General features: G+C 36.0%; 1 protein-coding gene across 1 annotated transcript in view; it reads right to left on the reverse strand.

Annotated features, from left to right (window-relative positions):
- The window catches only part of arr (low-density lipoprotein receptor-related protein 6), a 126120-nt gene that overhangs the window by 45617 nt on the left and 63210 nt on the right, over window positions 1-17293 (reverse strand). The window contains exon 2 of the mRNA XM_069823158.1: window positions 546-631. Coding sequence (XP_069679259.1) covers window positions 546-631 — 86 coding nt within the window. The remainder of the gene's footprint in view (window positions 1-545; window positions 632-17293) is intronic.

The following is a 17293-nucleotide window of genomic DNA, read 5'->3' on the forward strand; positions in this document are numbered from 1 at the left end:
GAAAAGGTAACAAACATACAGACAGACATACAAACAAAAATTTCAAAAATGCGATTTTCGGTTTCAGGGTGGTTAATTATATATGTTAGGACTAATTATTTTTGGAAAATTGAAAATTACCAGAAAAATTTCGGCTACAGATTTATTATCAGTATAGATGCTTTACACCAAGAGGGTATTCAGTGTTGAAATTCAACGTGGGCGAGAAATGGTCGATAAATCTTGCCAGGAACCTCTATCAGGCAAAGGGTTCTGTAATGTGCTGCAAATGTAAGATACCAAACCCAAAGCTTTACTTGTTAAGTATTCTATCGACCTTCAAAATCCATGGTCCTCAGCGGGGTCTGAACTTACGAACCTAGAAATGGCTAGAATGGCGGCCACTACACAATTAAAGACGATTATTTTATAATTCCATTACATCTTCTTTTTAATTTAAATTCAATAAGTTCTTACACTTTTCCTGACAACTTCTGCGGTGTTTGACCCACATCTTTTCACTCCCTAACTTTATAATGTTGATGTGTGTTAGGAGGTAAACTTACCTTAACTATCGTCACTACCTTGCTGGGCTTTGACACACTGACGACTCTAATATCTTTTGATGTTGAGAAAAGTAGATTTGGATTTGCTGGAACAAGAGAAAAAGAACAATTAACTGTGAACTTAACAGAGGATACACAATGATTTAAAGAAAATTATTTAACATTTAAAAGAATAGACACCACAAAATAAAACAAATCACTAGTGATTTGACTATTCTCTCTCTTTCTTAATGTTTTGTAGCGAGTGTTTTGGATACAGAGTGTAAAAAAAATGTATGTCTAAACTTTAAGGGTAGACTCCACTGAAAATCTTGAAAATTTTGCTATTTTGCTATTTCACGTCTTTAGAATGTATATTTTCATACTCCAAATGGATTTAGTTCAATTCTGATTACAAACATGTTTAAAATGTTTTTAAATAAAGGTTGTACGGGGGCGTGGCATTTAAAGAACTGTCAAAATTACTTTTTCATAAAATAATTATCTTTTACAAATTTCTGATTACAAATCTTGTAACTTTTTGTTCTAAAGTTGGCTCCCTGAAGTTACTAGACGAATGTAACGGAGGAGAATTTTAGTAGGTATGTGTTACATAAATATTAATTTTACTTTCAAATCAATTTTTCCCGAAGTTTATTTTTCTTGAGTCAGCACCAATTTTTTAAGCCAGATATTAATCAATCTGGATGAAATTTTTACTGCAAGTTTTATGAGATAGATGTTTCTATATATTTATTTTGTAAGAAATGCTGCTAGTTTATTTTATTAGATTTTTTTTCAGGAATTATAGATAAAATAAAATTTAAAATAAAATAAAAACTTTTGAAAGTGAATAAATGAGATATTTCATAAAATGAATGCACAGAAATATTTATCTATGTCTTGTGAAAGTAACCAAAAAAAAAAAAAAAGAAAGCTTGAAAATTGAGATCTTGTACTAAAAATTTGGGTTTGGAAATATCAAAAGCCAAAAACATTTGGAAGTTCAAAATTTGGATTTTGTTAGTTCTTTACTAGTAAAATAATTATCTTTTACAAATTTCTGATTACAAATCTTGTAACTTTTTGTTCTAAAGTTGGCTCCCTGAAGTTACTAGACGAATGTAACGGAGGAGAATTTTAGTAGGTATGTGTTACATAAATATTAATTTTACTTTCAAATCAATTTTTCCCGAAGTTTATTTTTCTTGAGTCAGCACCAATTTTTTAAGCCAGATATTAATCAATCTGGATGAAATTTTTACTGCAAGTTTTATGAGATAGATGTTTCTATATATTTATTTTGTAAGAAATGCTGCTAGTTTATTTTATTAGATTTTTTTTCAGGAATTATAGATAAAATAAAATTTAAAATAAAATAAAAACTTTTGAAAGTGAATAAATGAGATATTTCATAAAATGAATGCACAGAAATATTTATCTATGTCTTGTGAAAGTAACCAAAAAAAAAAAAAAAGAAAGCTTGAAAATTGAGATCTTGTACTAAAAATTTGGGTTTGGAAATATCAAAAGCCAAAAACATTTGGAAGTTCAAAATTTGGATTTTGTTAGTTCTTTACTAGTAAACATGCTCTATAAATTTGGTTGAAAAAAAAAGATGACAAAGAGTTGTCATTTTTAGTGGAATGTCCCCTCAAGGAAACATTCCTCCCATGTAGAGGATGGAAATATTATGTTACATGAACACAGACCCCAAAATGCTTTATTTCCTTGTTAGAGCTCTTTCTCTAAATCTTGCTTACATTTTATGATGTTTTTGTGTGGAATGCCATCACAACTGTCGTGTATATTACACCCCATACCAGAACACTGAACATCAGAACTATGGGAAACGAAACAGAATATACGGTACATCACTCCCACCCCTTCATTTAAAAATTCGCAAGTTCACCTTCTTTATTTTTCTTCCTATGACCATGGTCTTCGTCTTATTAGTAATTGTAGAGAGTTCAAATCTGTACTTATCCCACTTTAGCCAATTCATATTTTACCCTCTTTACACAAGCACTCGCGATTTTCAATCGATGAGATAAAAAATTAACAAACATATTTTAAATTATTCATTCTTACTTTGTTTGTGAATTTATATTGATTAAAAATTGTTTTTAACCTTCGAATTACTGAACAAAATTATTCATAATTTTTACTGCATGGAGTTTATTTAGGGCCTGTTATGAGCAATACAACAATTTTCAGTGCTGGTGTCTGGTATTCTGGGACACATGTGACAACGACCTCTTTTTCTTCCCCCTTGATAGGGTGGCGTGATTACTGTAAAGGTGTTTGATTTCACTCCGATAGCTTCCATTGCTACGCGAATCATCTTGAGGCTGCAATTCGAAGCCCTTTCTATAACATATGGTCGCACCATTTGGTCTTCAATCAAGTTCCAACAAGAAATGCCGTCGACGATGTCGTACCTTAGTATTTTTAATTTTTAGTGGGTTATTTTACGACGCTGTATCAACATATCAGGTTATTTAGCATCTGAACGAAATGGTGATAACACCGGTGAAATGAGTCCGGGGTCCAGCACCGATAATTACTCATCATTTACTCATCTTAGGTTGAGGGAAAACCCTGGAAAAAACTCAACCAGGTAACCCGCCCCAACCGGGATTCGAACCCGGGCCAATTGGTTTCACGGTCAGACGCGCTAACCGTTACTCCACAGATGTGGACACCTTAGTTTTCCAATCTAGATGCTTCAAGAGCCAAAGTATGTGTGCATTTATGCTACTTATGTCCACCATGTTGGAAAAAAGTCTGAAAGGTCACCGACGCGTTTCCCACACATCTTGTACTCTTTTGCCAGTTTGTCGATGACATTTACGTCAAGAGGGAAAACTGCAGCCAATATAAAGGGCAATAAACAGTTTGTGATCTATCAACAATGTGTTACGCAGCTGTGTAAAGTCATTTTTTGTGAATATTAGCTTCATCACAGTTATTACGGTAGGGGGCCATATTTTTTAATAGTATTTCCATAAGTGGGAAGAAAGAATTATTTTCAATATATATTTATTTTAGTGCAACTAAGATATAGAAAAAATAACAGAAGATTGCGGTTCAAGATTTCAATAATATTAAAAAAAAAACCTAGTAGGGGGAAAACCAACTGTGGTAACTTTCGAGGAATATCACTTTTGTTGACGTCGTACAAAATTTTGTCCAATATTCTTATGAGGAGATTAACTCCGTACGTAGATGAAATTATTGGGGATCATCAGTGCGGTTTTCGGCGTAATAGATCGACTATTGATTAGATTTTTTGTATTCGACAGATAATGGAGAAAAAATGGGAGTATAAGGCTACAGTGCATCAGTTATTCATAGATTTCAAAAAGGCATATGACTCGGTTAAGAGGGAAGTATTATATGATATTCTTATTGAATTTGGTATTCCCAAGAAACTAGTTCGATTAATTAAAATGTGTCTCAGTGAAACGTACAGCAGAGTCCGTATAGGTCAGTTTCTATCTGATGCTTTTCCAATTCACTGCGGGCTAAAGCAGGGAGATGCACTATCGCCTTTACTTTTTAACTTCGCTCTAGAATGTGCCATTAGGAAAGTTCAGGCTAACAGGCAGGGTTTCGAATTGAACGGGTTACATCAGCTTCTTGTCTTTGCGGATGACGTGAATATGTTAGGAGAAAATACACAAACGATTAGAGAAAACACGGAAATTTTACTTGAAGCAAGTAAAGCGGTCGGTTTGGAAGTAAATCCCGAAAAGACAAAGTATATGATTATGTCTCGTGACCAGAATATTGTACGAAATGGAAATATAAAAATTGGAGATTTATCCTTCAAAGAGGTGGAAAAATTCAAATATCTTGGAGCAACAGTAACAAATATAAATGACACTCGGGAGGAAATTAAACGCAGAATAAATATGGGAAATGCGTGTTATTATTCGGTTGAGAAGCTCTTATCATCCAGTCTGATGTCCAAAAATCTGAAAGTTAGAATTTATAAAACAATTATATTACCGGTTCTTCTATATGGTTGTGAAACTTGGACTCTCACTCTGAGAGAGGAACATAGGTTAAGGGTGTTTGAGAATAAGGTGCTTAGGAAAATATTTGGGGCTAAGCGGGATGAAGTTACAGGAGAATGGAGAAAGTTACACAACACAGAACTGCACACAATGTATTCTTCACCTGACATAATTAGGAACTTAAAATCGAGACGTTTGAGATGGGCAGGGCATGTAGCACGTATGGACGAATCCAGAAATGCATATAGAGTGTTAGTTGGGAGACCGGAGGGAAAAAGACCTTTAGGGAGGCCGAGACGTAGGTGGGAGGATAATATTAAAATGGATTTGAGGGAGGTGGGGTATGATGATAGAGACTGGATTAATCTTGCACAGGATAGAGACCGCTGGCGGGCTTATGTGAGGGCGGCAATGAACCTTCGGGTTCCTTAAAAGCCATTTGTAAGTAAGTAAGTAAGTAGTTGGGTTCAGAATGGACCCAATCGTAATGATAGGGTTAAAAGAATAAAAACAGAAAGAGAGCAATTTTGATTTCTTTTAAAAACTATCAGCCGTTTTTTTAATGGGTTATTTTACGACGCTGTATCAACATCTAGGTTATTTAGCGTCTGAATGAAATGAAGATGATAATGCCGGTGAAATGAGTCCGGGGTCCAGCACCGAAAGTTACCCAGCATTTGCTCGTATTGGGTTGAGGGAAAACCCCGGAAAAAACCTCAACCAGGTAACTTGCCCCGACCGGGATTCGAACCCTGCCACCTGGTTTCGCGGCCAGACGCGCTGACCGTTACTCCACAGGTGTGGACCCCAGCTGTTTTATGTTTGTTATTTTTCCATATACAGTCCCTTGCCTTTAATCTAGTAACTTCTAAGGTCATTTTAAAAACTATTCGGGTATTTTTATGTAAATGTAATGGAATTTTATTAGTAATTTTAAAGCTATTCTTATGTCAACATTCGTCCCCTAAAAATAATATTTAATTGCACTGACGAGGCGACAAAACAATAAATTTACAACATTAACAGGAAAGGATTTACAAAGAAAGGCTTCGTAACATATTTCAAGGTACTATTCCGGTATTTCCTTCATGCGTAATTGCGGGGGATAAACAAACAGTTCTATTTCAATTCACAATAACATTTCGTCTGTGAAACGAAGTTAAAATGTGCAGCTTCTCTCGCCCAGCATCCATGTTGTGTGACGCAAGCACAGTAAAACGGTGGAATCTGAATACTCGCTCTCGTGCAGCCCGCCGTGGCGTGATATTCGGTCACCTCCGCATGTTCTCAACATAAATGACGCGGCTGGACTTAGTACAATTTTGATCTGGACAAGGCACCAAGTGAGAAGAAAGATGGGGAGGGCACTAGCATGCTGGCACGCTCTTTCAAGCTTCATCCAATTATCATCATGCCTCTCCCGCTTGCTTCCTCCACCTCGTATAGGTATCCCTTGTTAGCGAGTCAAACGAGTCAAGGTCAAGGCATTTCACAAGACTCTTTCCAATGAAGAAACCACCACACCGTGCTGCTGCCGCGGGTACACCAAATTTCACTGCAGCATAACACTCGACTAAACGTTACCGATAGATGAAATTTCCAGGACCGCGGACAACTCAAGCTAAAAACTAGAACACTAAGATTAAAAAAAAAATCAACTGTATCAACTACGTATATACAGGGACATCATTTTATTTTTACTTCAATTTTTATTATACCTGAGTTTTTTAATGTACTTCACTCCCACCCAGTGGTCAAAATAATGTGTGTGTTACAATCTCTATATCTGCCTACTATCCTAGATCATATATGTAACAGATATGTCGAGCTTATAGCCTTTAAGGTTTAACAACTTTTGTCAGGTTTACTACGCTGCCATCTAGTTGGTACATAAGGAGTCACGTCATAATTCCCATTTGAATTGCATTAGCGACTGTGCTGCCATCTCGTGTTCGTTTACGGCGGACGGGTGGCGATCCTGGCGGTCGTTCTCTTCAAAGTGCTGCCGATTTTAACGTAGCGAGGAGTTATCTGTTACATATATGATCTAGGCTACTATATACTTACTCTATTTCCAACTAAAGATTGAAGTAGACGTAAACAAAACCGAAATGTATTACTCCGCAATCGCAAGCTAGCTACCAAAGCAGCCACAAGGGCGCATTATTTTCGGCAAGTGAGCACGCAGGGCAGCCACCGTCTGATATACAGGGTGTTTCAAAAATACGGGGCATAATTTCAGGTATGTATTTCCCACATGTAGACAATCAAAATAGTTCATTACAACATGTGTCCGGAAATGCTTCATTTCCGAGTTATGGCCTTCACAACATTGAAATTCACCGGAACGTTTTTCTTTCCGCAGGTCGTTGTCATTACAGAAGATGTTCAAAATGTCCACCTCCTGCTTGAATACAGACCTCACATCGATGTCTCATTGACCTGTGAACACAATCCCAAACTCCAGGAGTATTGCGTATGTCCTCAGAACATGCTACAATTCGATTCCGAAGGGATTCCAAATCAGGCACCGGAGACGAATAAACCAATGACTTTAAATGGCCCCACAAGTAGAAATCGAGAGGGTTCAGATCAGGTGAGCGTGGAGGCCAAGCATTTGGGCCACTTCTACCTATCCATCGATCAGGAAACCTTCGATCCAAGTACCGGCGAGCCGTACGACTGAAGTGTGCAGGAGCGCCATCATGCAAGTAGTGAATGTGTTGACGATTGATCAGTGGAGTGTCTTCTAAAACATGAGGTATGGTGTTTTCCAGGAAGTTTGTGTACGCCTGCCCCGTAAGTCTGTTTGATTTGAATACATGTCGCACAGTCTAACGCCTACAGAATACTGAATGTAACCTTCGCCTCGGAATGAACTGTCAGAGTGCCCTTTTAATGTCTCCTTTGACGGCAACGACCTGCGGAAAGAAAAACGTTCCGGTGAATTTCAATGTTGTGAAGGCCATAACTCGGAAATAAAGCATTTCCGGACACATGTTGTAATGAACTATTTTGATTGTCTACATGTGGGAAATACATACCTGAAATTATGCCCCGTATTTTTGAAACAGACATTTCAACACATTCATTGAACTAACCCGTAAAATGCTCACAGAGGGTTAATATTTATTATTTATCTACTGGGAATCGTGGATTTTCTTTTTCTGTAGATTCGTGATTAAATGTTATTCTTTGGAGAGTGGAGAATTTCTTTAATTCTACAGAAATTTATTTGAGATTGGCAACACTGAATCTCGCACTGTGTTATACCAGCTGTGCTGATGTGGTCTGTGAAGCTGCAAGTCACCTTGGGAGGGATTTAATGCCTATTACGCATGCGCGTTGCCATAATACACGTTACAATGATTTAACATGCAATGTCTGAAAGTACTAATATAAACATGTTTAAATCGTAAGAAAGTGTTCTTATAAGCATGTTTAATTCACTCATATTCCATGTATATTATACATTTTATTATTTTAGAAGGAACTATTTTAATGTGAGGAAGAAGATGACAAGCATGAGTTTGGAGGCGTTGTGCGTCCAATAGCCAATCAGGAACCATTAAGCCACGTGCATTTATTTACATTTACTTCAATCTTTAGCTGGAAAGAGAGTATATGTATTTATCTTAATTTGAGACTCGCCTAGTGACGAAATATGAAGTCCATACGACGTTCCTTCCTACTGCAGAACTTGTCAATCACCCTGGTATGAAACCCCTCCATCTTGGACACCATACTCTTTTCTATTGACAGTATTGCAAAAGCAGTGAGGCGATCCTGGGACATAATGTTCCTTAAAACCGTTTTTATGCGTTTCAAGCAAGAAAAACATCTTTCTGGCTCAGCAGTGGTCATTGGTGTTGTAACCAAAATATTTAACAACTTCGTTACTTCACAGAATGGATCCTGTGAATTGTTGGAGGCTATGTTATGTATTGTAACAATTGAACAGCTCCATCTATATTTCGGAAGTCGGGTCTTTCATATAGAACTCTAAGTTGTGTCTTTAACACTCTTTTGTTCAGTACAGTATAGCTGTTGACAGCAACTTCAAGTTCGCGTTCAGGAAAATTATGCGAAAAATTGTCAAAAAATTTGCTGTTTAACAATTTTGTTGCGTCTAGGTATGTTAAAGGCTGAAACGATAAGTAGTTTCCTGAATTATACTGTCACATAATTCCTTGGCTTCAATTTTCTAGACTGACTGATTCAGGAGGAATCTCAAAAACCAGGTAATGGCAGCAGCGGTCGGACACTTGAATTACCAAACACATTGTACATAGTTCCGAGCTCTTCCACAAACAAGCATTCTTTCGTTACGCTTTACTTTTGTAATCTCCAAGCTGTGTTGTGCTGAAGCTGACTACAGCACTTCCCCGCGTAAAAATAGCCAATCAGGGCAGTGATTTCAGCTTCGCACATGCGCGTTAGTTGTCTACATTCTCATGTAGAGTTTTGAGTAGCACAACGTACCGCCTGAGGCACCGAAGAGCGAAGACTAAACACTCTATAACGCGTCATGAACATAACCACGGGAAATTGTCAAATGGCATATCAAATACTATGGTATTGCAAATACATTTGAGCAAAAATTATCATTGCGCTGTAGCACTGTAGCACATAAGGACGGGCCCCCCCTGCTCCCACCCCTTCTACTACCGAAGTTCCAACTGTCCTCCACACAGAACCAAGGCCGCATATACGAATAAGCAGTACTGAGTTAGTGAGTATAGTATGTTTCAGAAATATGTTCGCGTTTTCCAGTGACGAAAACTTCTAATATTGAATCATATTTTCGTTACAGGTACTGTCGTCAGTTTGACTACGTCGCATCTCGATTTTCCCAACCTGCTTCTGCTAGCTCCACTGTAAAGACTAGTGGCTGGGCTTTCTTTGCTCTTTTCTGAAAACATTAATTTCTGTTAGGAGTTAATTGGACGTCTACGTAATATTATGCAACTGTTTTAAAATAACTTAAATAAAAGGGCCTCGTTAAGTAATTAACTATCACGTGATTCCCTCTACCTTTCTACGATCCTACGACATAACCACTTGGACGGACATTAGATAGCATGTCTGAGTAATTTTATCTGTGCGGATCGGGCAGAAGTGAAGACTGAATTTACAGTACGTAAGGTACTCTTTTATAGAGTAGGTACAGAATTATTTCAACATGAGTTACCAAGTATGAAGGACGAAACTGGTAACTGGAATTAGATGCAATAGTTTATAGTACGATAATATGCACAAAAGAACTGAAGCCTGTATCGAAATGAACGACCACCATTTTCAAAAATGTGTTTAAATATCCATACTATGATTATTTTTCATTTTAACTTAATTTTCTACATTGTACGCTAAAGTGCTTTAGACAGTATAATATACACTGCATAATGAATACGTTCGCATGGATGGATGGATGGATGGATGGATGGATGGATGGATGGATGGATGGATGGATGGATGGATGGATGGATGGATGGATGGATGGATGGATGGATGGATGGATGGATGGATGGATGGATAGATAGATAGATAGATAGATAGATAGATAGATAGATAGATAGATAGATAGATAGATAGATAGATAGATAGATAGATAGATAGATAGATAGATAGATAGATAGATAGATAGATAGATAGATAGATAGATAGATAGATAGATAGATAGATAGATAGATAGATAGATAGTTTATTTTGCAAAAACATGTGGAACATGTATGGCATCGTCATATACAATTTAAAATACATGATTACATACAATGGATACAAATTAAGATACATGAATATTAAAAAACTAACAGACATCATACAATGGATTTGCCAATAATATAGTCCTAATTCGTGTCCTAAACACTCCGACTGGAAGATTCCTTATATCAACAGGTAGACTATTAAATAATTTAAAAGCAAAGCATAGAAAACTATTTTGAGTAATACCGTATTTACATTTGTCAATATATAAATTTATAAATGTAAATTTGATAACTCAGTTCTTGAGTAAAAACACTTATTGTTAACACTGTACTATAAATGTTTTGATTAAACAAAACCTAATGCAAATTATCAAACTCAAAATTGCGATATTTCCTAGTTTACGTAAATGGATGAACTACTTTTCTTCCTCTCCTATACCTAATAAAGTGATTTGTTTGCATTTTACGCCAGTATCACCGAACTCCAGTCGTGGAAGGGGGTAGCAAACGGTGTTTCCGCGTCTCAACCATTAAACCAAAGGCATAGCCAAGTTAATATTAAAAATGTTAGTAAAAATAAAATGATGTCCCTGTACTTGTACTTGGTTATTTAGCGTCGATGAGATTGGTGATAGTGAGATGGTATTTGGCGAGATGAGGCCGAGGATTCGCCATAGATTACTTGAAATTCGCCTTACGGTTGGGGAAAACCTCAGAAAAAACCCAACCAGGTAATCAGCTCAAGCGAGGATCGAACCCGCGTTCGAGCGCAAGTCCGGATCGGCAGGCAAGCACCTGGTGGCATGTTACGGTCTCCTACCAATGTTTTCAGGATATGTTGTTGCCAGTTTAGTCTATACTTATTGATGCCATGCGTTTTTGGTTGTTTACGATCTCTGCACATCTGTATTTTTCTCTTTGTGTTTATTATACAATTTTGTATATTCAGCTGTCTTAAAAATATACAATATATTCCACATCAACGACTCAATTATGTGAATTATTACTCAAGTGAATTATTCACTGGGGGAATATGCAAATAATATGTCTCAAATTTGATTTTCTTATTGTACCAAGACACAGTAAAAAAAATTCGAAACATTTTATGGGATATATACATATTTAGTAATTTTAACACCGAAGAAGTGATTTTTGGCATGTGTCTGTCCATTTTGTCCCTCTGAATTACTGGGCAGATTCTGCTAAGACTAAAGATTTTGGGCCTGTTTCATAAAAGTACAAATACACATAATTCCACAGACTTTTTTTCCTACAAATTAGTAGAAATACATGTGTTTCATAAATGTAAAATTACAAATATGTAAGTACGGATGAATTTGAACAATTTAACAGACAAATAATTACAAAATTTGCAGGCATTACTATTAAAATGACGTTTCTGGCAGACACTGCACAACTCAGGTGGATTTATCCATTTGTAACTATTCCACCACTAACTAAAGTAAGATACCCTTCTAATTATTTTATTCGCCTGGACACGAAGGCAGATTGAACCTTCGAAACATCGAGCATTTTTGTATAGGTTACTTCACCAGCATGACAAAAAAAAAGTCCAAGTTAAACATCTTTTGCTGTAAGGTGAGTTGGTATAAGTGGGCCACGGGGGCAACTTGGGACGTATCTTCATAACACTTTTACTGTGCATACGAGGAAATTTATTTTTGGTGTTGGCAATACTTAACCATTTCAAGGTCTGAAACACCAAACATGTGACTTCCCACTTTGCAAAAGATTGTTTAAAGGTGGGAAGAAAATGTGATACTTTTCTGATACATTTCACTTGAAACTTTTTTAAAGAAAATAAACAATCATTCTAAACTTATAGGATTGAAGGAATTTGTAAATCAAAAACTTTGAGGCCCAGTTACCCACTAAAATTAAAATGCAAGTACATACACTGACCTCACAGTATTGACAATTAATTTCTTCTTGTGTGTCTATCTATAACATAATTCAATTTAAATCCTGTTCAAATTCAACCTCGCAAATTTCAAGCGCAATAATTAACAAAAGGTCCCTATTACAAACCACCACCACCAACAACAACCAAATTTCTTGGCTTAAAAATCGATAACGTGTTAAATTGGAAAAATCATATTAAAGAAATTGACCCCAAACTAAATTCAGCATGTTTTGCTATTAGATCTATGCAAAAGATAGTAAATATCAATACCTTAAAAACGATATACTTTGCATACTTCCATTCGGTAATGAGTTTTGGAATAATATTCTGTAGAAATTCCACAGATAGTAACAATAATGCCCATGGCTTGTCAGTATATTTTTCCATTAACAATCCTCGTATGTAATCGTGAAAACTTTGTAACTAAACTAGCATAAATACGCGTCAAAAATGACTTTCATACTCCATCGGCAAGTCTATCGTGCTATCAAAAAGGAGTGCGTTATATGGCAGTAAAAATTTTTAATGGCCTCACTATCGATATAAAAAATGAAACTTAAAACATAAGATTATTCAGGGCCAGATTAAAGAAGGACCTAATTTCTCACGCCTTCCATTCTGTAGGTGAATTCATGACATTCAACAACGCTTCGTGAAATTGATACTAAAACTTCGTGTTGTGCTAGTAGACTATATTGTAAATCTCTTCTGTATACTTGTATTTAAACTAGACTGTGACTATAACTTAAGAATTTATACTAGTATTAAGCTTTTTGACTTGTTCCACATTCTAGCTGTGAAGCAATGTATGAATACCATGGAATGTTAATAAATACAATACAATACAATCCGCTGTGGATATCTAGCAATATGCACAGTTTGAGGGGTTCGACATCAGCTCCGTAAATTTTTATTTTCGTATGTTATTTTACGACGCTTTATCAACATCTTAGTTATTTAGCGTCTGAATGAGCTGAAGGTGATAATGCCGGTGAAATGAGTCCGGGGTCCAGCACCGAAAGTTACCCAGCATTTGCTCATATTGGGTTGAGGGAAAACCGCAGAAAAAACCTCAACCAGGTAACTTGCCCCGACCGGGAATCGAACCCGGGCCACCTGGTTTCGCAACCAGATGCGCTAGCCGTTACTCCACAGGTGTGGACAGCTCCGTAAGGTTTCTATGTTAGAGAAGAAATGATGACCAGGTAGAGCCATGAGAGTAATGCAAGAGAAAAGAGCTTAGTCTCAAATTATGTAATCAGAAATACGTATACCAATATGGCCCTATCTGGTTGGCCAAGCGAACTGTCGTTGAAAACGTGGTTTGTGTTTACAAATTTATTTACGCACGGTATGTAGAGTCTAATATTTTATATTATATTAGAGTTGAATCCTAGATACTCCCGATACTTGGAAGAATCGGGAGCGATAGATACTTTCGGGAAATGGGCTCATACTTCTTAGTTTTTAGAGGGTTGTATTTCTTCTTTTTTTACTTTCTTTTTTTTCCCCCGTTTCAGCGATTAGATTCCCACTCAGTGGTTCCCAAAGAATGGGTCGCGACCCCTGAGGGTTCGTATAAAAAGCTGAGAGGGTCGCGAAATTATTTATAAAATAAAATAAAACAAAACAAAAAACGCCTTAATACATACATTTATTTTATATTTATAAACACAGTAAAAATAAACAACGTTGAACATAATAAGAAAGTTTCAGCAGTTGTAAAATAAAAAATAATTAATGTGTCTGTTTTTCAGAAAGCAGTTTCTCAATGTGATATCATTTTCAAGTACATGGAGATTGCTCGCTTTGTTTTCATGGCAATCATACATTTTCTATAAATATAAGGTTGAATATGTCATGAAAATTCTTTTGCAAGCTCGAGGGGTTCTTGTGATCCAAAACTGGTCTACGCTCTGCGAAAGAAGTCTAGTTTCAATATTCCATCATTAGGTACAAATTTCAACGAGTTTTTCCTTCATTTTTTTTTTTTTGGAAATTCAGCCAATTGAACGCAACTCTCTAAAAAACGGATTCAATATCCGTGACTGTCGTAATTGTTTTGAGGTTATTCCTGAAAATAGTAAAAAAGCTTTTGTTTAAAATCGTTCTTTGGGAGATAACCACGGTTTTGATTAAAATTATAGCTGTTTACGATTTTAAAAGTATTTGTATTTTTGGAATGAGGTCAAGAACCAGTACAATAGTGAAGAGGAGGGGGGAGGGAATCGTAAACAATATCCTCGCCCAAAAATGAGTCGCGCCTTCAAAAAGTTTGGAAACCACCATGACTATAGCAAAGTTCATTGGATCATGAGCTATATTCATCTATGTTCCGCGTTTTTCAGAAATATATTTTTTAGAATTCAAAACTAGTTCATAACAATATATTGTAAACTAATTGAATCAACAACGACCAACGAATGAATCAGCAAACAAAATCAACAAATTAACAAACAAACCGATGAGCTATAAATATAAACGAACCAACAATCATTCAACAATCAACTAACCAACAACAAATAAAACCAACGAACTAGCAATCAACAAATAAACAAAACATATCACCTAATAAATCAACCAACGCAAAACCGACCGTTATTATTTCTGCATCCAGTAGTAATATTTATTGTCATAATATTATGTAATGTAGTAAATCAGAAGGATGAACGTGTAATATGTCACATGTTTTCAAGCCATTTTTAGTCCCATAAAGTGCTCATTGTTCCTTGCCAACTGTAAATACAAGGGCGTATATCCTTCCTGGGCAACATATGTGACTGATAACGTAAACTAAAGCTGCTCAGCACTATAATTACTACAAATTCAGCGATAAACAAAGCTTTCTATAATGGGGTTCATAACAAACAGATTTTCTGTGCTGCGAACACAATGAGAAGAATTATAAGCATATATAAACGTTATATCCGGTTTATGCTCGTACATAATCATGTTCCCTCTGTGATTCTTTGTTTGTTTGTGATTTTAAGGAACTTCGCTCGACCTTCCAAGAAACACAAACTGTAAGAAAAATGGCGGGAAACAAAAGACCCTTTAAGGGCTGTAGAATCCAAGGATAGTAAGTTAGTGGTGTTGTTCTTCACCATTATCTCAATCGTTTTCATTTTCCTTTTTTAATTCTTCTTTTCTCCTTTCTGGTTAAGAAAAATAATTTCTTTGATATTAATATCACCGACACACTTACCGAAATAATCACCAACACGTGACAGTATTGGTTGTCGATACCGTTAGTGGCGGCAGCATTTGTATCAAAGACTGTCCGTGTAACTGTTCATGATCTATTACAGGAAATTTTCAGTCGTCACTATTATACTAGTTTGCGTCCATTATTAAAATAAGCACTGTAATGGCCAGTTTTTCCAAGTAATGTTTAATTTGGCTTAACAAATGTTAAATTAACAGCTGGTTTATTTTTAACGTTTTGTTAAGATATTTTCCATTTTTCCAACATAATTTTGTTTAAAATAACCAACATTTAACTTTAACTGTCGTTAATACTATTCTAACTACTCAACAGCAGTTGGTAATGATTTTGCATATATAAGACAACTTCTTATTGGCTGATATTATTATTTAAATTCTGTACTATGGAGTAAGTCATGAAACATGTGTAAAATCGTAACCTATTACAGTAGCCATGATTCATACAGTACAGAGAATTGATAAATGAAAGTTGCATTGACTGCTATTGAATAATAATTATTATTATGTATGGTTACATTTTATAATGCTAAATATGAATTTCTGTTTAGAAAAATCTCCGCATTATGACCACCAGGTGACAATAATTACACGAATGTGTGTGTAGTCAACTGTACAGAAAACCCCGAGGAGAATTCCGTATCATATAAAATTTTCTAATTTAGGTTCATGTATAAATTATATGTAATTTCGTCCTAAAGAAGCAATTGCTGCTGAAACATTTTATTATTTACTCACTGCGTATTTTGAAGCACTATTGACATCGGCTATAGTTGAAGAGCTAGTGACATAGAATCTAGAGTTAATAGTAGCTAGTGAATTGAAACAAGTGGCCTATTTCAACTAGGTAACATACAACTGAGTTTTATTTTAAGACATGAAAGTGATTATTATAACTACATACCGGTACCTAAGAAATATTAGTAAATTAATACATAACGTGCATTCAAACGTAACAAAACTTAATTGGTATATTAACTTTCATTTATTAGAATTATATTATAGCTAGCGATAAGATATGTTTGCACTGGCTTTAAAACAGAAGCGAAAGAGCTGGATTCTTGGAATTTATAATCGATTTCTTTCCGATGGAAATTTAATTTTCCAGCAGGATAATCACCCCGCGCACACCGCCATAAACGTTCAAAGACGGTTCACGGAAAAGCATGAAAAAGAGGATTGACAAATATCGAGACATCCCACATCAAAATCCAGATCAGTTCTGGGATCAAGTTCTGGTTACCTGGGAAGATTTCGCTAAGGACCAGAACTATTTTCGCGATCTGGTGGACTCAATGCCCCGAAAATGCCAGGCAGTGATAGACGCCGATGGCATGTGGACAATGTATTAGATCCACATGTGTATTTCTTTTATTTCTCTTTAATTTGTTTGTTTATCTTTGTTTTATTTCGGGAAGAAAATTGATCTCCCAAGAGTTTTTTAAATTCTCCTAGTGGAGCCAGAGTTGCGAAATAATAAGTTCCACTACACAAAATTATAAAAATGAAGAAAGGTAACATGTATAAAAATTAGTTACGTTAAAAAAAAGTTATCGCCGAGAACCGAACACGGGCCCCTGGGATAGCACGCCAACACGCTACTGACTACTCCATCTGGTTACCATGACGTAAACAGCGCGACGAGGCACATATAGCTGCTAGGCTTGAAGTCTACGGACACAGCTCACATACAAACGTAATCGTGTAAATATTTCAATGTTCAGTATTAGTTAATGTTTCATTTGGACTGATTTACTGAAGCTTGGTGAAACCGTCCCTTACTCTAAACATTCCTCAAAGAGAAACATAACATGTTACTTCCACAACTTTTGTCTGAGCAGCTGTGGTGTTATCCGCCATGTTTAACTGTTTGTTAAATGAGTTAACGGCCTGAAA

This window comes from Periplaneta americana, chromosome 4 (assembly GCF_040183065.1).
Source record: "Periplaneta americana isolate PAMFEO1 chromosome 4, P.americana_PAMFEO1_priV1, whole genome shotgun sequence".
Lineage (NCBI taxonomy): Eukaryota > Metazoa > Arthropoda > Insecta > Blattodea > Blattidae > Periplaneta > Periplaneta americana.